This window comes from Haliotis rubra, unplaced genomic scaffold, assembly GCF_003918875.1.
Source record: "Haliotis rubra isolate DU_JTF1 unplaced genomic scaffold, ASM391887v1 Scf48, whole genome shotgun sequence".
Lineage (NCBI taxonomy): Eukaryota > Metazoa > Mollusca > Gastropoda > Lepetellida > Haliotidae > Haliotis > Haliotis rubra.
Window position 1 is genome coordinate 2,605,794 of NW_025767168.1, and position 25,905 is coordinate 2,631,698.

The 25,905-nt window shown below is 41.6% G+C and overlaps 1 protein-coding gene across 2 annotated transcripts; it reads right to left on the reverse strand.

The window, feature by feature from the left end:
- Positions 1–309: 309 nt before the first annotated feature.
- On the reverse strand, positions 310–25,689 carry LOC124291011. Of its 2 annotated transcripts, none has more exons than XM_046727914.1 (15): positions 25,360–25,689; positions 23,639–23,789; positions 23,118–23,212; positions 21,830–21,900; positions 18,131–18,914; positions 17,424–17,509; positions 17,005–17,078; positions 15,194–15,282; positions 14,541–14,607; positions 10,849–10,984; positions 10,560–10,731; positions 10,275–10,338; positions 9,513–9,638; positions 2,393–2,488; positions 310–1,043 (listed from the first exon to the last, which is right to left on the reverse strand). In XM_046727914.1, exons 2-15 carry the CDS (start codon positions 23,735–23,737, stop codon positions 837–839), a joined length of 2,166 nt encoding a protein of 721 aa, XP_046583870.1. In that variant the 5' UTR covers positions 23,738–23,789; positions 25,360–25,689; the 3' UTR covers positions 310–836. The 2 variants fall into 2 exon arrangements, with proteins under 2 accessions (XP_046583870.1, XP_046583869.1); XM_046727913.1 differs by having other exon boundaries at positions 312–1,043; positions 23,639–23,746.
- Between the last annotated feature and the right edge of the window lie 216 nt (positions 25,690–25,905).

Below are 25,905 nucleotides of genomic sequence, written 5' to 3' on the forward strand. Positions count from 1 at the left end.
CTGTTTTAGAAAGCTGACTCTTCATTGTATGAAGAACTCAAATATCCTTCATTTTGACTTTACCGATGCAAGCTTCTATGGAGGTGTCATCTGATCTGACAAGGACATGTAAAAGCTCTGACTGTAACACCTGAGCTGACCTGAGTAAATCTGGATGATTTATTTTTTAACATAACCGTAGATGAACAAGGTACATTGACAGAGTGAATGAGTATGGTTTTACGCCGCTTTTAGCAATATTTCAGCAATATCAAGATGGGGGACACCGGAAATGGGCTTCACATATTGTACCCATGTTGGGAATCGAACCTGGGTCTTTGGCGAGAAGAGCCAACACTTAACCCACTAGGTTACCCCACTGCCCCACATGGACAGAGAGCGTATGGTATGTGACTTATGACAAAACTATGACATTTTAGCTTACAGATCCACTGACCTTTAACCCTGGATATAAAATAGGAAATTGCAGTCCGGAAGGGTTTGTGTTATAACTGCTGATTATCAAACTGCTGTGGGAAATAAATAACCAAATATTTCCTGCCTGGCCAGGAGAAGTGATCAATAACCTTCAAACGGCCAGGAAAACAGAGCATACATCCTAGCCGTGATACACTCTGGATCTCCAATTAAACTTGAAATTACCTTGCTGTGCACTGTTGTAGAAACCATAAAATAATCTTAGTTGTATCATATTTCTTACCTACTTATCTACTGACCCGACTATATTTTTCACAAATAAAAATTGAAGCAGCCATATTATCATTAATATTTTGACGATTGAACCTAAATTTTGAAGAATGAAATCTGAAAACCAATTAATCAGGCCTAATACGAGTTCATGTGGGCATATGGAGTTGCATACGCTCCTGCAGACGCTCATTGTACAGGCGAGCATCTGCAGGGGAAATGTTGCCGGCGGTTTCAATGAGGTGTTGGTGAATCTGTCGCTGCTCCATCTTGAAGAGTCGACATCCTTTGCTGAATGCCTCCCACGCTCTGGATCTCCCATAACTACGTCGTTTTATCATACTGTATACAACAGCCTGGAAAACAAGAGCATACATCATGACTGCTATACACTCCGGATCTCCCATAACTACGTCGTTTTATCATACTGTATACAACAGCCTGGAAAACAAGAGCATACATCATGACTGCTATACACTCCGGATCTCCCATAACTACGCCGTTTTATCATACTGTATACAACAGCCTGGAAAACAAGAGCATACATCATGACTGCTATACACTCCGGATCTCCCATAACTACGCCGTTTTATCATACTGTATACAACAGCCTGGAAAACAAGAGCATACATCATGACTGCTATACACTCCGGATCTCCCATAACTACGCCGTTTTATCATACTGTATACAACAGCCTGGAAAACAAGAGCATACATCATGACTGCTATACACTCCGGATCTCCCATAACTACGCCGTTTTATCATACTGTATACAACAGCCTGGAAAACAAGAGCATACATCATGACTGCTATACACTCCGGATCTCCCATAACTACGCCGTTTTATCATACTGTATACAACAGCCTGGAAAACAAGAGCATACATCATGACTGCTATACGCTCCGGATCTCCCATAACTACGTCGTTTTATCATACTGTATACAACAGCCTGGAAAACAAGAGCATACATCATGACTGTTATACACTCCGGATCTCCCATAACTACGCTGCTTTATCATACTGTATACAATAGCCTGGAAAACAGAGCATACATCCTAGCCGTGATACACTCTGGATCTCCCATAACTACATCGATTTATCATACAGTACACAGCAGAATGATAAACAGAGCACACATCTGAACTGATATTCAGTCCAGATCTCCCATAACTACATCGATTTATCATATTGTACATGGCAGAATGATAAACAGAGCACACATCTGAACTGATATTCAGTCCACATCTCCCATAACTACATCGATTTATCATACTGGTCATGGCAGAATGATAAACAGAGCACACATCTGAACTGATATTCAGTCCACATCTCCCATAACTACATCGATTTATTATACTGGTCATGGCAGAATGATAAACAGAGCACATATCTGAACTGATATTCACTCCACATCCCCCATATATGACATGTCATATCCACAAGGCCATATTTACATAACATTATCATTCCAAAGCCATGTTGATCATCTTAGTTTCGATGAAAAATATTTGACTTTTTGATGGATGTCTCTTCAACATTTCAGTCATGATCTCTCTTGGCTGATCGGTTCTGTTTACATGAAGTGTGAGTGAGTCAAGTTTTACAGTGCCTTTTGTTTGGGTAAAGGGATACTTATTATCTGGAATTGAGATTCCCGTCTTTTTGTCTGAATAATATTTGAAATGCTACTGAGAAGTACTTACTTCGGGTATCCACACATCCAAGATGTAGTCGATGTCAGCTGATGGACAGGCATAGTCTTTGTACCATTCCACAAATTTGTATGTAATTTCATCTTGCTGAAACACATTACATTCGATTCTCTTTTTTCAGATAAAAGATATTGTGAATCCTTTTTTTTACCTGCCCCAAATCTCTAAATTAATTTGTAAAATTCACTGACATTTACTTCTCAAATCTAATTAATCATCATGGCAACGCTGACTTGCACACCTAACAGGCTTTCACACAGCATTAATTTCAAGTGCCAATCACAAAAAATGAAAAGTTACGTACTATAAAGACAAGCAAACTGAAAAAATAATTGGAAATATTAATATAAATTGTATATTTATATACTTATCCTATCTCACGATTTGCACTTCTCTCTCTTGCTTCAACGCTGAGTGGAACGGATGAGAACTTTTCCTGTAGGCCTCTCTTGTCCATATGCCCGTGTTTCCCAGGCTGCTCTCTTTATAGGACAGGTCCCTAGTCCCTGGCTAAGTGTGCAGCACGTTCCCCTGTCTACCCACGTGACTACCTCAGAGTGATCAATCTCTTCTTGGAGCCAATGACAGTTATACGTAACCGTCGTAATCTGAGTAGAGGGGGGGGCTGGGTGGGCATCCATTGCGTGAGATAGGATAAGTATATAAATATACAATTTATATTAAAATTTCCAAATTTTAAAACTTATCCTATCTCAAGATTTGCACTTATCCCACGGTTGGACGGCGGGTCGCAGATTACCCTAAGTCAAAAGGCCCTGATAGTATATACTGTATAGGCTAATGACAACCGTAGATAGCAATGAACAAGGGAGGCCGGATCTGACTAGCATAGTACCTCTACTAGTGATGGGTTCTTCTGAACCTCTTGGCTTACTAAGCATCATAGCTCCAAAGGAGTGGGTGCTCCAAAGGAGTGGGTGCTCCTGAGCAATGTGTGTTTCGGCCTTGGCACTAGGGATCCCCAAGAGTGGGTGCTAGCATAGTACCTATACTAGTGATGTAGTGATGGGTTCTCCTGAACCCCTTGGCTTACTAGGCATCATCGCTCCCAAGGAGTGAGTGCTCCTGAGCGATGTGGTGTTCGGCCACAGGATCCGACTAGCATAATACCTATACTAGTGATGGGTTCTCCTGAACCTCTTGGCGTACTAGGCATCATCGCCCCAAGGAGTGGGTGCTCCTGGGCGATGTGGTTTTCGGCTGCAGGATCCGACTAGCATAGTACCTATACTAGTGATGGGTTCTCCTGAACCCCTTGGCTTACTAGGCACCATCGCTCCCATGGAGTGGGTGCTCCTGAGCAATGTGGTGTTCAGCAGCAACCCTCGCATACGCAAGAAAACGCAACTAGGCAAGTCACCTTGCTTCGCCACGATTTATCAGAGTACCCACGTAATTACGACTAGTAATCGGGCCCGCACCTGCTTCGAGACAGCCCCCCAGACCCCATCACGAAGAGGGGAAAAGGAAACTGAATCGGAAAACTCACAAGTTTAACGTTCAGTACCAAAACAACACCACATGACTTCCACTACTTACCACAGTTAGGTCACAACGGTGTGCTAAGGTACTTAGGAGCTTGAACGCTACGAAATCCATAAGGAAATCGGGAAGGACTCACTACACTGACGTGATTGCTCCGTGGAGTAGAGGTCAGCAAGCAAGATTGTCGAACACTTCTACATCCGTAGGGAGCAACGACAAGGTAGGCCCATAACTACCAAGGTCACTACGTGCGATGGTTAGTTCGAACCCATTGACTTACTAAGCACAATTGCTCCCAGGGACCGGGACTCCTGAGCAATGTGGTGTTCAGTCACTACCTTCACGAAAGTGAAAGGACGCAGCTTAGCGAGTGTAATCAGTCGCATTACCACGATTTCCAAGGTACCCCCGTAATAAAAGTCTAATGACTAGTATCGGGCCAGCCCCTGCTTCGAAACAACCCCCACAGACACCGTCCCGAGGAGGGTGAAAGGGTAATTGAATCGGAAAACTCACAATTTTAACGTTCAGTACCACAACATCATCTTATGACTTCCACTACTTACCACAGTAAGATCACATAGATGTGTATAGGTACTTAGGAGCATGAACGCTAACGAAGTGTAACACTTCGAGAATGACTCACTTCACTGATGTAATTACTCCACAGAGCAGACGACAGTAAGTGAGGTGGCGACTCTCCAGAGTCTAAAATTAAATTGAGAGGAGAAATCGAAGTCCCGGAAGAATCGAAGGACACAAATCAGAAATAAAATTCAGAATTTTATTCAGATTGTACACAAAGCAGCAACGATCGCAACTGGTGATCATCTGCGCTGAAGCTGATGGTTGTACCGAGTGGCGAACAGGTCTACATCTGGTCGTGATAACAGGTAGATCTTCGATTGGAATATCAGAGGCAGTTGTTTCCACTCCGTGAGTGACGGGTGTTTGGGACGTGACAGGGCATCGGCAATGACATTGCTCATCCCGGGAATGTGTCGGGCTCTGGCCACTGTGTTGAGTGAATCGATCAGATGATAAATTCAAAACATCAACTGAAGCAGACTGCTGATCCTGTCGACCCCTGATGGTTTATGTATCAAACTACCATCAAAATGCCTGATTGAATCAGTATATGAGAGGACCGTTGTTCAACTGCCCAATGCAGAACGGCGAAAATGACAGTGCTGAATTCCAATTCGTTGATATGAAGGGCCCTTTCTCCTGATGACCACTGCTAGGCCACTTGATGAAGAAAGTGAGCGACCCAGCTTGAGAGATGCGTCAATGAACAGGTGTTGAGTCGGTATGAAGGGCACCATAGAGACTCCAACGCAAACATTCCACTTGTCAAGCCACCACCGAAAGACTGAATGTAGTTGTGCGGGAAGATGAATCAACTCCCTGGGGTTGTCGTCCCGGATGTATGGGCACAGAAACATCTGAAGAGGGCGAAGCTGCAGCTGGCCCCTGTAAGTCAGCGCTTGTGCCGACGTTAACCACCCTAGTAACTTCTGCCACTGGCGAAAAGTTGTGGGTTGGACCAGCACTAGTGGTACGTTGCACTGAATCTTGTCCCACCTCTCCTGGGGCACAAACATCATGACCTGTCGTGTTGAAAATTGTCCCAATAAAAAGTAATCACCGGTCGTTGTTACCTCCGATTTCTCCTAATTCAGCAGCCATCCTAATTGCGAGAGCAACTTGATGATGAACTGCCTGTGGAGATGAAGGACGACTGGATCCTGCTGGGCTTGAACACAGTCGTCGATATAGTTCTCGAATGTCACGCCTCGACAATGCAGGTAGCTTGTTATCGGATTGGGTACCTGAGTAAAAAGCCACGAGGCCGTACATATGCCAAACAGCAGGACCCTCCATTGGTATCAATGACGCCCCTTGAAAGTAAATCGAAGATACTTCCGATAGTCTGGATGTATCGGGATGTGAAGGTAGGCGTCTCACAGGTCGAGGGAAATGAGAGGTCTAACAACTCTTGCCTCTGACAAAGAGATATCTCCTGAGATAGGAACGTTCAATTAGTCCAGCTACCATGCCAGTACTAATGGAGTGCTGAAAGTAGTAGGTTTGCACATGGAGATTGTCAGTCAATCTACAGGAACGTTCACATTGTAAACGAAGTGAAGAAATTCACACGATCGGCGACCTCAGGAACGTTTTGGTTGGCCGAACAAAATGATGGTTCGCCAGGTGGAGTGGTAAAGGTAGTAGATTGCCGGACATAACTGCAGTGACCCCTGAACTCAGTGCTTGAACTAGTGTAGAAAACCGCGTAACCCCAGCCAAAGTCAAACCATTCATGGGTGTTTCTGTCTGTCACCCTCGCTAAGCAGTCTCTCTCGACTGGCTGACGAAATCCCGACACAATCATTCTTACCGGGAATTGTTACTAGCCTTTGAAGACTGGACTTGATATCCGCCTCGACGGACCAAGACAAGTCTGCCAGGGCACTTCATACTCACTCTAATCATCAAAATTCCGGTAAACAAACGTTACCCACGATGCGACAAAAATCCGGACAACACAGTCTTCGGTTAACCTGGCGAGTCACAACCTATAAATTCCGGGCTGCGCTATGCTGACTATACTTGACAAGACATCGCTGCTGGTACCATGCACAAAAACTTGACCCATCTGTCATCTGTCCAGAAACTTGCTGATGATGTAAAACGCAGGGTGCTGAAGATGACGAACCATCTGCAATGATTGCACCCAGCGATACACAGAAATGCTGTTACGAGTAGTCAGTAGTAACAAGACTCAGTGAAGCGTCGTAAAGTATTCCTGGCTAGCAAGCTTATCTAGAAATGCCCTATCGGGTGGTCGTAGTGCTGATATCTATGCCGAAGATAGATTCTTTGAACCGAATCATTCATCAAAGGTGAAGATCGGATGGTAGATTAAATCTGGAATGAGATGAGTCAAGTGAATCTTGAGAACTGGGACCGTCAGACCGCCAAGTGCCGAAATGTAATATGTTTAGATGACTGCGCTACTGACATCAAATGTGAATCGATTCGGCATGGTGAAGCACATAGCTACTACCTCTGTTCAACCAGCAGAAAAAGGGTACCAGGTGGGATAAGTTATGTGACTAAAAACTTTAAACGCCGCCGTAAGGTAAACCGGATAAACAATCAGTTTGTCGTGCTTAGTGCTTGCCACTCCATGGTGTGGAAGGAAGTCAGCGCCTCACAGATGCCCTGAAAACTAGGATCGTGTTGAAAACTAGCAGAGTTCGACAAATTTGGCCGTATCTAGATGCAAGTTCACGATCCTCGTTGAGGATGTTAAAAACCAGTGTTGACAAGTCCCGATCCTTCATGTTGAATGTAATAAATAAAACATCTGGTATTTTCCTCTAGGTAGCTGTAGGTGGTCGGCCAACCAAGCGATTATGTGTGTCAAATCAACCAAAACAATTCCTGCATTTTAAAGGCGACTGGCATAGCCCAAACCATGAAAACAAAGACGAAGTTCGATGTGGGTTAAGTGTCTTGGGAGGCATCCCAGACATAATTTGCATAGGCTCTGACGAACCAATAGGCTGGTAAGATGCGCCGTGTTGGAAATAACACGAGTGGTGAATCGCAGAATTCGGTGAATCAACTCAATTGGTAGGCAAGGTCCGAGGAACGGATTATTGACGAATGCTGACAGTTCGATGAATGCTGACGATTCAGTGATCTTGAATGGCCAGGTGAACTGGTTCGGCGATATGAAGCGGTTCGGCCTGGTGAAACGGGACGAGTCGGGCTAGTAAATCGGTTCAGCTTAGTGATCTGATTCAGAATGGTGAGCCGGAACGTTGATGTGATCTGGATCGGCGTTGTGATCTGGATTGTGACTGTGATCTGGATCAGTTTGGTAATCCGAAACATTTAAATGATCTCAGCTGATGGAGAGATCTAGAACGATCAGATGAACCGGTGAGGTGAAATGTTCCGGCCGAGGTGAATCGTTTCGGTGAAGAAAGCTGTTATGGCGAGGCGAACCGTTTCGGTGCGATGAATCGAACCGATGATGTGAACCGTTTCGGCGATAAGAAACAGTCTTATATATGGCGAATTGAGTCGATGTCGTGATCCAATACACCTTCGCGAAACGGTTCGGGCCTGGTGAATCCATTCGGTGTGGCGAACCGATTCAGTGTGGTGAATTGGTTCGGCGATTTGACGATGTAGATCGGCTGTTTGTGTGTTGGCTGGCAAAACAGAGCGGTTCGATGAGGCGGAACGACGAGTAGACATCTGATGATGCGCAAATAAAATCATCACCTTCCGACATGGGAATCTTCAAATGACAAGCAGTTAATACTGGTCGTTGTAAACGGGGGTTTTGTCGGGTGATCAACTGTTGAAGTGTAACGAGCTCTGTCTGCCAGTCAACGGGAGCAAGCATGTCTATATGCTCTAAAAACGTCCTTGATAAGGGAGCACAATCCCAACAACGCTTGCTTCAGGAACACAGGTCAATACAACCCACACATGACGAGTGGGGATCCGAGGAAGAAAATATTGTTACAGTGTGCGCAAAATTACGCTACTTTGGGTTAACTACCCATCACTGTACCTAAGGTGATGCTGGTAACGCACGTTATCAGCATCCCAGCATGGCGGCAGGTAAGATCGCTTGGCGATTATTCCCCTCGAATTAGCAGCCTTCCACGTGTATACAATCAACATTATTTAGCACACTGATGAACTTTGATGGTGGAAATACATTCAGTGCACTGAATTTGCTTATTAATGCCTATGTGTTGAACAATAAGCATTTTTAAAATCGCGCGAGGATGTCGGTAACTCAAAGTCTGGATGTCGGTAACGTGCAAAGAATGATGCTGGTAACACATACTGTCTTGCTTTAGACCGTAAACAGAAATTTTCGAGTTATGTTTAAACGCACAGGGGAACGTGCTGCACGCTTAGCCAGGGACTAGGGACCTGTCCTATAAAGAGAGCAGCCTGGGGAACATGGGCGTATGGACAAGAGAGGCCTACAGGAAAAGTTCTCATTCGTTCCACTCAGCGTTGAAGCAAGAGAGAGAAGTGCAAATCGTGAGATAGGATAAGTATATAAATATACAATTTATATTAATATTTCCAATTATTTTTTCAGTTTGCTTGTCTTTATAGTACGTAACTTTTCATTTTTTGTGATTGGCACTTGAAATTAATGCTGTGTGAAAGCCTGTTAGGTGTGCAAGTCAGCGTTGCCATGATGATTAATTAGATTTGAGAAGTAAATGTCAGTGAATTTTACAAATTAATTTAGAGTTTCCTTCTTATATTTTCGTCAGTGCAAGGGAAGCAACTCTTCTGTAACTAACTAATGGTGTTCCCATGTGGGAATTCTACCTGTCGTCTCAGACATTACTGAGTTAACCAGTAGGATTCCCAAAGCATATCGTTTCATGCTAAAATGGGTTCAAAACTTAAGGGCTATTTGAAAATAAGCCCCACCAAGTTGTCCTTTTACCTTTAACAATTATTCTAATAGATACAGAAGCACGTGGCAAGTATCAGATGTCTGCAAAGTGTAACTGACAGTCATTACATCATTGATGAAAATGTTGGCTACCTGCTCTTCATCTGCAATTGGACCAAACCCAGAATGACGTAGCTTGTCTCGCTCCCGAACTGAAGAATGGTACTGCGTATGACGTTCACTCTTCTTTGTCCCTTTGTAGATAGCTAATAAGTACTCCTGAAGCAAAATATGACACAAACATACAGTGATCAAGTCAAACATACAGTGATCAAGTCAAACATACAGTGATCAAGTCAAACATACAGTGATCAAGTCAAACATACAGTGATCACACAAACATACAGTGATTATGTCAAACATACAGTGATCACACAAACATACAGTGACCACATCAAACATACAGTGATCATATCAAATACAGTGATCACACAAACGTACAGTGATCACACAAGCATACAGTGATTATGTCAAACATACAGTGATCACACAAGCATACAGTGATTATGTCAAACATACAGTGATCACACAAACATACAGTGATCACATCAAACATACAGTGATAAAGTCCATGTACAAGTGCCTGCACCTAGGGGAGAGTGTTTAATACATTCTCAGTGATTGAACAAGTGAAACCTTTTTTTTAATTACAGGAATCATATATTTCCTGTCAAGAACTTGGTACACTGAATATTATTTTGCACCCTTCTGGACATACTATATATTGTTTTCTGCTTGCATTCTATACATTTGTGCATTCTGTCCATGTGTGGAGATAAGTAATTAAGATTTGTAACTCACGCAATGCCAACAAAACAAGCACAAACTACATATCAACATTAAAGAGGAATATACCTTCATTTCTTCCGATATTATGAAGTCTAAAAGGACTTTGTTCTTTTTCTTTCTTCTTTCCTTCCTAAAAGAAAAGAAAATTATTATAAAATCTTTCACAATCTTCAGTGATACACGATCTTTTATTCCACAACGAAACAACATAACAACATCCCCACTGATGTGAGTTTCATATTTTGTGTCCTATACCACAATTAACTCATTGCAACACAAGCGAATTGGCCTTGTTTATGGTGGAACAGCCATGACATTGAGATAACATCATGGAGGTACTGGTTATCTTACATGACATTAAGCACTTGTAAGCCATGAGCTTGTTTCCCCATGCTCTTCTTGACAACTTGGACTGGTGGAGTGGCCAGTTTGCTGCCTTCCTCGGGACTGTTGACCGGTACGTTGGACTGTGACTGACCATGATCTTCCTCGGCCATGCTGTCATTGGTGTCACTATCATAGTCTGTAACATAGGACATATCAACTGATAAGAACATTCTAAAATGTAGTGGCTAGTTATATGCTAATTCCCTTCGGAAACTGTCGAGTCCTTTATAAACCACATCTCCGTAACACATACCTTCATCAAAGAAGCTGCTTTCTTTGCTAGGAGGCAAAAGACCGAGGGCCTTCCTATTGAGGTATGTTTCCACTTCCTGAAGACTTGACTTGAATCTCTTCTGCAGGTCTAAGTTCTCACTCATCAGTCCCATATCCTAGAAACATCAAAACTCTCCTTACAGTCTGACATAGGAGCAGATTAACGAATCCTAGAATTACCCAGTCTTACCATTCAGACAAACATAAGGGCAGAGTAATGAATTGTTACGATCTAACAATGAATATTGTTTATCTCTAAGAGTAACAAAACATCATTTTTTCAATATGATGTCTATACAAAGTTATAGACAAGACAAATGAGTGTGCTGACAGGAGAAACAACACCATTAACATATCATGACAAACAATGATCAAGACCACATAATGGGAGAACCAGAATCTGTACTGGAATCGAGGAGGCAAGTCATCTATCGGATCTTCTGCTGGAACAAACATTCCTTACTAACACATCGAACATGCCAGCCATTCATTTTAAAGTCACTGACTGGAGAACCTATGAATCTACAACAGGACCACCCATGAACCTGCAACAGGAGAACCTATGAACATACAACAGGAGCACCTATGAACATACAACAGGAGAACCTATGAACATACAACAGGAGAACCTATGAACATACAACAGGAGATCCTATGACCCTACAACAGGAGATCCTATGAACATACATAAACAGGAGATCCTATGAACATACAACAGGAGATCCTATGAACATACCTATGAACATACAACAGGAGATCCTATGAGCATACAACAGGAGATCCTATGAACATACAACAGGAGATCCTATGAACATACAACAGGAGATCCTATGAACATACAACAGGAGATCCTATGAACATACAACAGGAGAACCTATGAACATACAACAGGAGATCCTATGAACATACAACAGGAGAACCTATGAACATACAACAGGAGAACCTATGAACATACAACAGGAGATCCTATGAGGAGATCATACAACAGGAGAACTTATGAACATACAACAGGAGAACCTATGAACATACAACAGGAGATCCTATGAACATACAACAGGAGAACCTATGAACATACAACAGGAGAACCTATGAACATACAACAGGAGATCCTATGAGCATACAACAGGAGAACCTATGAACATACAACAGGAGATCCTATGAACATACAACAGGAGAACCTATGAACATACAACAGGAGAACCTATGAACATACAACAGGAGATCCTATGAGCATACAACAGGAGAACCTATGAGAACATACATACAACAGGAGAATGAACATACAACAGGAGAACCTATGAACATACAACAGGAGAACCTATGAACATACAACAGGAGAACCTATGAACATACAACAGGAGAACCTATGAACATACAACAGGAGATCCTATGAACATACAACAGGAGAACCTATGAGCATACAACAGGAGAACCTATGAACATACAACAGGAGGACCTATGAACATACAACAGGAGAACCTATGAACATACAACAGGAAACCTATGAACATACAACAGGAGATCCTATGAACATACAACAGGAGAACCTATGAGCATACAACAGGAGAACCTATGAACATACAACAGGAGAACCTATGAACATACAACAGGAGAACCTATGAACATACAACAGGAGAACCTATGAACATACAACAGGAGAACCTATGAGCATACAACAGGAGAACCTATGAACATACAACAGGAGATCCTATGAACATACAACAGGAGAACCTATGAACATGGAGACCTATGACATACAACAGGAGAACCTATGAACATACAACAGGAGAACCTATGAACATACAACAGGAGAACCTATGAACATACAAACAGGAGAGGAGGAACCTATGAACATACAACAGGAGAACCTATGAGCATACAACAGGAGAACCTATGAACATACAACAGGAGAACAACAGGATGAACATACAACAGGAGAACCTATGAACATACAACAGGAGATCCTATGAACATACAACAGGAGAACCTATGAACATACAACAGGAGAACCTATGAACATACAACAGGAGAACCTATGAACATACAACAGGAGAACCTATGAACATACAACAGGAGATGAACCTATGAACATACAACAGGAGAACCTATGAACATACAACAGGAGAACCTATGAACATACAACAGGAGAACCTATGAACATACAACAGGAGAACCCTATGAACATACAACAGGAGAACCTATGAACATACAACAGGAGATCCTATGAACATACAACAGGAGATCCTATGAACATACAACAGGAGAACCTATGAACATATAAAACATACAACAGGAGAACCTATGAGCATACAACAGGAGAACCTATGAACATACAACAGGAGATCCTATGAACATACAACAGGAGAACCTATGAACATACAACAGGAGATCCTATGAACATACAACAGGAGAACCTATGAACATACAACAGGAGGAGGCATACAACAGGAGAACCTATGAACATACACCTATGAACATACAACAGGAGAACCTATGAACATACAACAGGAGATCCTATGAACATACAACAGGAGAACCTGAACATACAACAGGAGAACCTATGGAGAACATACAACAACAGGAGATCCTATGAACATACAACAGGAGAACCTATGAACATACAACAGGAGAACATATGAACATACAACAGGAGATCCTATGAACATACAACAGGAGAACCTATGAACATACAACAGGAGATCCTATGAGCATACAACAGGAGAACCTATGAACATACAACAGGATCCTATGAACATACAACAGGAGAACCTATGAACATACAACAGGAGAACCTATGAACATACAACAGGAGATCCTATGAACATACAACAGGAGAACCATATGAGACATACAACAGGAGGACCTATGAACATACAACAGGAGAACATACCAGGAGATCCTATGAACATACAACAGGAGAACCTATGAACATACAACAGGAGAACCTATGAACATACAACAGGAGAACCTATGAACATACAACAGGAGATCCTATGAACATACAACAGGAGATCCTATGAACATACAACAGGAGAACCTATGAACATACAACAGGAGAACCTATGAACATACAACAGGAGATCCTATGAACATACAACAGGAGAACCTATGAACATACAACAGGAGAACCTATGAACATACAACAGGAGAACCTATGAACATACAACAGGAGATCCTATGAACATACAACAGGAGAACCTATGAACATACAACAGGAGATCCTATGAACATACAACAGGAGAACCTATGAACATACAACAGGAGATCCTATGAACATACAACAGGAGAACCTATGAACATACAACAGGAGATCCTATGAACATACAACAGGAGAACCTATGAACATACAACAGGAGAACATACGAACAGGAGATCCTATGAACATACAACAGGAGAACCTATGAACATACAACAGGAGAACCTATGAACATACAACAGGAGAACCTATGAACATACAACAGGAGAACCTATGAACATACAACAGGAGAACCTATGAACATACAACAGGAGAACCTATGAACATACAACAGGAGAACCTATGAGCATACAACTGGAGAACCTATGAACATACAACAGGAGAACCTATGAACATACAACAGGAGAACCTATGAACATACAACAGGAGAACCTATGAACATACAACAGGAGAACCTATGAACATACAACACAAACCTCAAACTCCTTCCTTTTCACATGGTCCAGTGGGAACACACGGTCACGCTTGTATGTCACGTAGAAACTGTACAGAAACAAATATGGATTGAAACTGTGGGACCAATTTAAAATGTCGTTGATGGTCTCACTTCTCACACATCTTATCACAGTAATGTAATGTTTTAAACCATAAATAAGTTGTGTACAATATACCACTTCACCCTGCTTTAGAATCAGGGACTGCCACTTAGAGCATTAAATGAATGGTTGGAAAACCACATTTCCCATCAAACAGAGTCAATGAATCTGGCCTGAACTCAAGGCTGCAAGTCACACTATTGTTGTTGCAGTTTGATCAAGGAATTCAGGTCATTGGCTCCCTCCCTCTACAAGCAGTTTGCGTTCTGCTGTTTATTTTGTTGACAGTTACATAGACAGATTCTTTAATACAAATGCATAAAATCGGTGCTTTACAATGTGATTAGGTTGTCTGACAAAACATCCACTTGCACAGTTTGAGATCGCTTGGGTCATTGGATGAAGAGATATTTACAAAAAAACGGGTCCACATGCATTTCATGCAAAACTATACATTGTGTTGAATATCAATACAAACATGACACTCAAAACAAAAAAGGATGCCTTGTTACAGACGGGTCTAAGGGACCTACTTTTCTCTGAAGTGCCCTGTGTTTCCTAGAAACTGGACTTGGATCTTCTTTGGACTTTTTTTCCCTCTACTATCCTGGATCCTTCTCACCTTTCCACACAAAAAGAAATCAAGAACACAGTCATTTCTTTATTCCATTAATCGTAATCATATTCTTCTTACACAATAGAGATCAATCATAATGAATAATACTAACTTACTAAGTATATTTATAATCCACTCAACTCCTCATACAGGTGTATTCAAAGCGTTGCACCACTATTATCCCACTCAAAATATCAGAGTTCTCTGAAAAGTTTTTTTCAACTTCCTTGGGAGTATACAACCCAAATTACCTAACGTGCTGGGTTAACATTAAAATCTTATGGATCAAAGTAGCACTTAATTTGTTGGCCATGGCACGGTAAATATTGAAATGGCATGGATGAAATATTTTCAATTTTACCTGGTGCCACGACAAATTTAAAAATCGTGACAAATTTGACCAACTCATATGATTCATAACTTATTTATGCATCCCATCAAACTGTTTTTTGGTGTCACTCTCAGTCTCAAGGCTTAACCTGGGAGTGGCCATTTTGAATGCCAGTGTGCATAATAGGAGAGCTTGTTTTGAAAGATAACAGTTCATTGGTTAGGTTATGGGTCCTGGACAAATGAGGCAGAAGTATTCTTACAGTCATGATAGTATTCAGGAAATCCAGCACTCAGGTTTACATGATGTTTACTGGCTGCCTAACAGTTATCACCATGTAACAGTTATAGCCAATACATCTGTGTCACACATGCACAGTTCCGGTCAATTACAAGTCTGGTATTTTTCCCCGTGGTATTTGACAACAATAAAGGACAGAAACAGAAAATTCTTCACGGTAAGTAACATAAAAGAAAAATTAAAGATAAGTTATGAACCCTCTAAAGAATGTTTTAACTTAGATGGGGGCACAGGATCTATATAATAGCAAGTTCAAGTTCACAAACAGTTTCATTTTGTAAACTGTATGAATTACCTTCACATCAGTCCATAAACTCGAACAGACATCAATCGACAGGGATTCACTGGACGCATATTCCTGCGTCCTATACGCATAAAAATTGACAATGGACGCAACAAAGTTTATTAGTGCATCCACAGGGACGCAGAAAAAGTCCAAATACTTTTTGTAAAAATTCCAATCAAGTAACACTAAGTTATCAAAGAGTTTGCTACTAGCTTGGTTATGGTATCATTTGCAATTCAATTACTGTAACAAATAATGTGATGATCATGATACACAAGACAATAACAATATTGATAATAATATTTAAGTGTCTGGACCCCCATTTTGTTGTCCCAGGGACCCTCAAAAACAGGACTCAAGGTAAATCCCTGAATCGAGGATTCTGACTTCAGTGTTAATAATTAATGTGAACAGAACAGAATCAGAATACATGTACTTTCAGCTTTGATTTACAAATTTTCTTCAAGGCCAGCTTATAATCAGAGTTGCCTCCCTAACTCACAGACAACACTCCAGCAATCTGTACAATCTGTCACTTTGGGGAGTCATTGGCTCTGTCAACATGTCAGATAACATAGGGTACACAGTACAGTGATATATAATAGTTGTCCCTGTACTGCATCACAATAGTTATGCCATATTCAAATGCCCTTCCAGAACAAAAATCAGCACTACAAATGTATTATTTAGGGCTCAATTTCATGAAATGCAAATAATGCATGTGTACAAGACAGCACTGTTGACAGAACACCGAGATCCGTGAGAAGCACGACCTGACCCAGTTGAGCACAGTCCAGGACTAAGTACTCACCACTGCTGGCCAGAAGGGGCACTGCCTGTACTTGACCCACACCACATCCTTCACCTTCGGTAGGGACGACGTGTCTGTTACAGAGGAAGATAGTTAAGTCTTATTTCATAGCTGGGCCCTACATTTTTATAACACAGGTTAAGGATTTGTCTATCATTAAAAAACAGGCAAGACACTAATATAACTATACATATATAAAACTATAATAAAGAAATTGTCATCTATATAGTTCCTACCTTTCTTAATTGATCATTAAAATACTTAATGTAATTGTTTAATTCAATGTTGTCACTTGAGTGAAGCATTACATAACTGAATGCCAACACTATTAATGCAATAAATCTATTAGTGAATTGCCTATGATCAGGACTTCTACTCCAAGAATGCTCCACCTCAAATAATCACAATTAGACACCTACCAACAACTGATGGAGACAGTCCCTCGGGAAGCTCATCATCTGATTCTGAGGATTCCGAGTCAAGATTGGAGTAATACATGGACGCGCTGTAACAACAACCATTAACTACCATTTTCAACAGGGCTCGGCCAGCACAAAATCTGGTTAGCTTGCAAAAACATTAGCACAAAAGAGCTAGGTTTTGACTAAAGATCAGGGGTGGGAATAACCCATTGCCTGACGTCTGAGTCCAGTTTTTTTCCAGTCGGGCAAGCAAATTCGTATATCACGCTGTTCCAATGTCAAGTTGACTTTCCAATGTTAATTATGTTGTTTATCTAAAAAAAATCAACAAGAAAATCGTCCGGTATAGAGGAAAAATTATCAGGGCAAGTGATTATACATGTGCCACTGTACCCATGGTACCGGTGTACACTAGCACTTTTAAAGTTATTTTCACCCCTGAAGATATCCCTCTGATTGAACATTTATTGATCACTCATAATTGTAATTGCTTAAATATTCATAAAAAGAAAGATCTCAATGATAAACTAATTCAAGTTAGAACCAAATACTTCCCAAAACAACAAACACTTGATTCTTCAGTATTGCTATAGTTCGTCTGTCATACCATTAACAATAGCAACATAATCAGGTGTTCTACTTTTGAGCAGTAGATATCAAATATGGAGTGTCAATTCTAGGTCTCTTCTCTGTATCAAACTTACCTTGAACTGTGGCGAGGGAACATAAAAGCCTGGTTTTCATCTTGAATGCCATTGTCCTTATCCTTTATCTCCTCCTGTCCATCTGTAGTCATCGTGTGGGTGTGGTTGGGCAGCCTCTCTGACAGGCTACACTGAGTCCCCACTGACCAGGCCGAGACCGAGTCGTCAGGAGTGCTGTTCACTGAAGCTGTAGATGAATACTCACTTTCAAGAGATCTTTTCACTGCCACACCCAGAGAGGTTTGCACATCAAGACGAGTCACAAGACTTGACTTGGCAGTTCCAAAAGCAAAAAGTCTTTGTGAAGGATATGGAATAGTTGGTGAATTTGCATCAATGCTACTGTTTCTGATTTTCCGTCGACTTGGTGGCACAGAGCCTGTGGACATGCTACGTCTTTTCTGTCCCTTTTTGACTCTAGGATGAGGATCAGGATTGCTTGCAACGAACTTCTGAACCTGCCGCCTCACTCTGGATGCTCTTGGAAGTTCTTTGGGCTCTGTGACCTGACGATCTACACCGATGGTGTGGTTCTCCCCTGGGTCTATGTTATTGTTCTCAGTGTCACTGTGTTTTGCCTCTGGGCACTGGTCATTTATATGATTGTCATGTCTTTGTGGGGTATTAGTGTTTTCAGTCTCCTGGCTTTGAAGTGAGAGCAGCTGGCTCTGGGAGCTTACATCAGGCACCTCCTTGGTAGGGGAGACTACCCCGACCCTTTGAAGGCCCATCCTGACCGCTGGACCAAACTTCACCCGTAGACTCTCTCTCTTTTCTTTCTCTCCTGAAATAAATAACAAGTCAGAGAGATGACTCAGATGAGTGAGTGAAAGAGGGTCTAAGATGGTTTAAGCGGTCATCATGGTACAAAGAATCAAATGATGTTTAGAGAAAGCAACCAAAGCACTAAACTCTGCATGGCGAATTGCAGCAATTACACTTTTCCACCCGAGCCCCTGACATACTCTTAAATCTACACATGCAATAATGTAATTTTTATGATAAAATTGACATTTCATACTTATCCTGACTCATGCTATATTGCTTATCTCCCTTCTTCTTTCGACGGTTACGTGGAAACTTGAATCCCTTGTTCCCTGAAGAGAATGTAAAATCACTCATCCACGAGTTGCCTCCCTTTTCCCGCATAAAGCATAACATGTGACTTGGGTCTTGCTCTCATCACTCTCTCCTGAATAAGCCCGCACTTGGGCCTGCAGTGAAGCCCGTAATGCTGAGAGGGGACGGTTGGGAGGGCCCTTCAGATCATTAGTCAGGATAAGTATAAAATATCAATTTTATCATAAAAATGACATATTTTTCCTTATCCTGACTCATGCTATATTGCTTACCGAATCCGATGGAATAAGTGGCATGGCAGCCACCTAACGGGATTCATTGTGACTGGGAACTCTTCTTTGCGGCTTCCAAAGGATCCTGATGTCATTCGGAGGACCACCTTCTCTTAAGTCAATAAAAGAAGTAAAGTCAACGTGATAAGGGTGAGTTTCTCATCGTCTAGCTGGAGCTGTGAGTTGTTGCGCTACTACAAGAGTGTCGAAATGGTGGATACCAGATACATCTTCTGTAGCGATATCTCAGAGATTATGATTGGCGAACACTGTGTCCAACTTCCAGAAGCAGTCCTCCATGATGGACAATAGAGAGCAATTCCCATGTAGGGCGTGTCGAGGCTCATACTCTAACTTTGTGTGGGTTGGGGGCTCTGCTAGGCTTAGTAAGCTCGTAGGATGACAGCTCTGATCCAAAACGAGTAGTTTCCTCCTTCTTGTAGCAGTCCATTCCAAGTACATCTTAAAACTCTGACTGGGCACAAGGACAGATCTTCTGTATCGTGTGGTCCAAGGACCGTAGATATTGCCGGGACGTGGAATTGTCGATCTGGTTTAAAAGGTTGCTGATTCTCTTCATAAAGTCCCATCTGAGACCCAGGTGGACTGCAGCATACTGGTTTGTCCGTAGTCGAGGGTGTGTATTTCTGACATCCTAGCCGCTGTATCTAAGGCGAGGAAGAATAATGTCTTCTGAGATAACAACTCAAAAGTTGTGTCTCTCAGTGGCACATAGTCGTCGCTGGTAAGATGTTGCAGCTCTATGTTGAGGTCCCATGCTGGAGTTCTGAACTTCTGCTGCTGGTCTTCTAGTATATGACCTCAATAGAGCAACAAGTTCAAGTACTTTGGTGAGCTTGACTCCCGTATCCATGGTGATAACAGAGCCGATCACCGCCAAGTATGTTGAGAGTATAGATCCCTTCAGGTGTCGAGTAGTTCTCAGATCACATAAGTATTCTGCTACTTGAGGATGTGTAGCTTTCTCGGCCGAAAATCACCTGCGTGCAGCAAACTGGTCGAAACTCCTCGACTTATCATCATAGAGGTACCGAGTTGATCGTCTAAGGCCAATGTAACTGCCTTAGCTGCTCTTCTGGAGTACCCTCTTTGTCTCAGGCAGTACGTAATACGTTCCATGCGTGTAGTCATATTGGGTTGCCGTGACATTGTTTTGTGTGAGGGTGGATCAGTAGATTCGGCCAATCACATAGACTCAGCATTGGTTTCCCTAATCAGTCCTAGGACTGGGCCATCTTGTGTAGAACTTGAGGTAGCAGGATCGGTGATGGAAATGCATATGCATTCAGTCCCTCCCAAGATATGGCTAGAGCGTCGAGAGCCAATGCTTGTGGATCTGGTACTGGTGAGACAAACTTCGCAATCTGACGATTGAAGCATGTTGCAAACAGATCTATGAGAGGACGGCCTTTATCTACTGTTAGCAGTTGGAACGCTTCTGAGTGAAGCATCCATTCTGTGGGTGATGGCCTGACCGGTCTGGATAAGGTTTCGGCTAAGACGTTCTTTGCTCCTGGTAAGTTGAGGTTGTCTGCTAGGTTGAAGAGTTGGAACATCAGTTGCAGTAGAGGCGATGATCTCGTTGAGCCTTGGAGATTTATGTAAAAGGCTACTGTTGAGTTGTCAGATTCAGACTCAGACTCGTTTATTCAATACTGCAGGTCATATGACCTAAGGTACAATTACAATTACACCAGAACATATTATTTTGTCACATGGATTTGATATAATAAATAATCGCTTGGGCGATGAAGGGGAGAGTGATGAGAGCAAGGCTCAAGGCTCTAGTAACAAGGGACGCTTCTGGCGGGAAAAGGGAGGCAACTTGTGGGTGAGTGATTTTACATTCTCTTCAGGGAACTAGGGATTCAAGTTTCCATGTAAGTGTCGAAAAAGGAGTGAGTGAGTGAGTTTTGGTTTTACACCGCTTTTAGCAATATTCCAGCAATATCACTGTGGGGGACACCAGAAATGGGCTTCACATGTTGTACCCATGTGGGGAAACGAACCCGGGTCTTCGGCGTGACGAGCAAACGCTTTAACCACTAGGCTACCCCACTGCCCCATCGAAAGGAGAAGGGAGATAAGCAATATAGCATGAGTCAGGATAAGGAAAAATAATAATCTTACAAACTTACAAACCTACATTGCCTAACATCACTATCTGTAACAGCCAACAAATCTACATTCGGCATGGAGTGCTCTGTCATCCATTCCATAAATACTGCCTTTCACTTAAATCAAAGTAATCACTGCATTACTTGCATCCTATACCCATCTTCACCAGTTAAGATTTTGAAAGGGTAATTACAATGTGAGTATTTACCTTTAAGTATACATTCCTCATAGCCAGGGTACAGCAAGGGTTTGATCTTGTCCAAGGAATTGATGCAGTAACTGAAATATACAATCACTGATCTATATCAAAAACAGAATATCATCTGAATATTCCTGACTTGATCAGTCAACAACTTTGCCTGATTCTGACTTACAATAACAAGCTAGAAACTATCTATCTCCATCTAAATCTGCCAATAATGTTTAACACAAACAGTTCTGGCATTGACTTCATCCTGAGGTACAGAAGCTCAGCACACTTCATAAAATAGACTGGGTTTTGTGCTACACGCACATTCAAAAGTAGTGCCATACTCTCCTTTTTTCTATACCCTAGAAACAATTTCAGCATGAACTTATTTTAAGAACCATTTTGACTTTTCTAAATCAAGTGACAGCAAACCTCATCAATGTCTAATTATTTTCATCTTTGATTCTAATGTTGCCAAAAGTAGTACTACTTAGTCCAGTTCCATTGCTATCCTAGAAATATACAACTGTGGTTTAATGCAATAATTCAGTTTGGGAAAATGCAGGCACATAGCACAATACAGGAATTCCCATGAAGGAACCTTACTAAGAAAATTATATAGAGCCTGAATTTCGACATGAAAATGATTTAAGCTCCTACAAACATGTAACACAAATACATGGATTGGTTCAGTGAAGGTAAACTTTGCTTGATGTAGCACCCCACTGTCGAGTTGTTTGATGGCACTGTGAGGTTCAATGATTGTAGGCTAGGCTAGGATCATTGCCTTGAAATTCTGATCATTTATGTGCAGTGGATGATTGGCAAAAGACAACAGGCTTGCCACTCACTGATTAATAAGATGTGCTCCCCAACCATGAAGATTGACTAACGGACAATGTGCTGGTATGAAAAGAGACTCCGGGACTAACATCTGACTCCAGCAGCCTCCACTGAAAGTACTGATGGAGGGACAATAGGAGTCACCTGGATCAGTGATCAGCAGAAACCATGATGAGGTATGGCTCGAGAATCATCGGGAGCCGCACTACGAAACCAACCATCCTGAAGTATGGTTCATGATCGAGGTACTAGGCAATGAAAATCATGCTGAAAATCATGTACAGCTTTCCCGAAAGCTTTTTCAGGGGTTAGGTCATTTCCACTCCATTGTCAAAAGAGAAAGTGAGACAGGATAAATTTAAAACTTTCTTGATATGGATTGGCAATGGCATCTCAGAATATATGATAAAACAAAAGTACCAGAGTGAGAAAATACACAACACAATCCACCATGTCTACATACTAGCAATCTTCATCAAGGAACTTGATGACTGCTACCACAGTTTTCTTTTTCCGAAATTCTGGAAGAGGGAAAGGGCAGTCATCTTCTTCAATCACCTGAAAGAGGAAAACATTCCAGAATTGCCATCTTTCAACATTGCAGAGAAATATGAACATGATGAATGAACCATTTTAAACTAATTCAAGGTATCCAAACATAGTCTTGGTAGGGAACTGATAACCTAGTGCAGATAGGAACTGTCATCTTAAAACAATTTACAAATTGGGCAGCACATTTACAACCAACACAGTCATCTGTAGGCTGCCTGATAATGTCAAATTACTACAATGAAATATTTCAGGATAACAGTTTCTTATATTTCAGGAGCATGAGTTTTAATGCGGATTCTTGTACCGTTGTGATGCAGGATTCCTCAAGACAAAGGATCTGAATCGAAATGTCACACTCATGAAAAACAAGAAGTAGCTATCTAAAGAGTTTGTCAATATTGTACGATTGTCACCACCAGGGTAAGAACTCACCTCTGCTGGCCACCATGGACAGTTAGGTATCTTGGCCCAGACAACATCCCCTGGACTGTAGGTCTCTCTCTCTGGCACGACGTCAGTTTCGTTCTCCATCCCAGCAAACTTTACACAAATAAGTCTAAAGGCATCACATCCAGGTTCAATGCTGGTCCAGCAAGACAAATGTGAATATATTTTAAGCAAAGAATTTTGCTTTTCTTATGACTGGTTCAGAGAAATAGTATAATAATCAGGGCTGTGGCTAGTCCCACTTGAGCAAGAAATATTTGTTTACAATAGTTATATAATTTCTATCAGTTATATACAGTTCCAGTATATAGTAAACTTGAAGTATTGAGAAATGGTTCAGATTGTTAGCCCTTAACACTACTAGTCAGTGTGGACAACCATTACGTGACTTGTCCTCAGCCCAGTTTCATACTCTCCAAGGTGGCAGACTACCATGAATTTCTTTGCTCATGCACAATGTTTTTGAATCCACTCTGGTCAAAGTACAGAAGAGTAACATCCCATTGGTGTCCTAATGATTTCCTGTTGGAATTATTCAGTAATTGTTGGAACTACATAAACTTCCATTATATTTTCAACAAACACATTTAACACCTTCTCTGTGTAAAATGTCATTGCTGATAAAAAGTGACATAAGGCACAGCAGCAATGGTGGCAAGCAACAAGTTAACTTGAAGAGTGCATTTGGCGAAATGTGAGTTTGATGTAATGAACGAAAAATGAAATTATTTTATTAGAATGTTCATAAATGTACCCTGCATAGTCTTACTTCAACAAAAACTGGTGGACTGACTGAGTTTGGTTTTACGCCGCTTTTAGCAATATTCCAGCAACATCGTGGCGGGGACACCAGAAATGGGCTTCACGCATTGTGCCCATGTGGGGATTCGAACCCGGGTCTTCGGCGTGACGAGCCAACGCTTTAACCATTAGGCTACCCCACCGCCCCAAAAACTGGTGGAACTGGGATATACAGTAAGTATCTAGAATTATGTAACCACTAATTTGTTATTTACAACAAAAAATCAGGAAAATGACATGCTTTTCTTCATTATTCTGAAGTGAATGTCTTTACAACCATTAATATTACACTGAATTTCAAAGAAGCATTCCATTTTGACATAGCAAACAGGATGCAGACAGAATGCACTGATGACAGTGAATATGACACAAAATAATAAGAACACCAACAGTGCATTTTACATGGGCACAGCTTACTGTAGTGCCCTTTCGCTCAGGCTACTGACTCTGGCTCTCACTTCCCAGATCTCTCATCCTTAGGGTCAGTTGTATGGGTGGTTACACACTATTCTATCCATATCCCTTGGAACCCCTTTCCATCTAGCACTCTTTTTATGACATTTGGTGTACCCCTTTCGAATCAAACACGTCTTCAAGATCCTTAGAGTTAGGCAACATTTGCTGATGAAAACCCAAATCAGGGTAGTTTTGAGGTCTTGCTTGGGTCAACTAACTCCTTTGGTGGATACAAGAAACGAACGTTGAGGAAGAAAATCCGAATCGGGTGCCCGGTAATGTGTAATATTCTTAACAAAATATTCTGATGGCATGAACACAATGTCAATCGACATCCATCCACCTGGCTAAGAATAAGACACTTCGATCTAAATACGTTATTTATCACTTGTCTTCAAGTTCAGTGACGATAAACAAAACAACACGCAACCGTTTCTATGCTATCTTACCTGTAAAGTAGAAGGTCACATGTTCAAACGTTATTTCGTATTTGCATACAATGTATTCGGATAGTCAACACATTCGTTTCTCACTTAAAATACCCACAATATTTGCGGAGAACTTTGAAATGTATACCCAAAACTCGCAGCACAGCTTGTATGTTTTCTTGAGAAAGTCTGTATTAGCGAGTCCCTATAGACGCTGTAGGGAAAATATGCTACCATCTTGGTCTCACAACACCAAAGAGTCTCCAAGTTGTCCTTGGACAGTTTTATGTAGACTATACAAACGTCGTTCTTGTGTTGTCAGCATTTGACACAATCACAATCGATATTGTCTGATCAGTACTTTACATTTGGCGGGTCTACATAGGCACGAGTTTTGTACTACGCTCATCGGGTGTCATGACCCATTTACAACAGGTAACGATCGGTTAGACCAGAGACCATATAATATATGGTCTTTGGTTAGACGATCAGGTTCAGACGCCTCAGTTCAACATCTCCGATTTCATCTGACGCAAACGGTATTGTATATCTTTACTGTATATATGC

Excerpts from the sequence above, each read along its gene's own strand:
- LOC124291011 (XM_046727914.1), bottom strand. The coding sequence starts at position 23,737 with ATGGAGAACGAAACTGACGTCGTGCCAGAGAGAGAGACCTACAGTCCA. Across the intron at positions 10,732-10,848 it reads AAGCAGCTTCTTTGATGAAG|ACTATGATAGTGACACCAAT; the intron begins GTATGTGTTACG and ends CCTATGTTACAG. Across the intron at positions 2,489-9,512 it reads CAATTGCAGATGAAGAGCAG|CAAGATGAAATTACATACAA; the intron begins GTAGCCAACATT and ends AATGTGTTTCAG.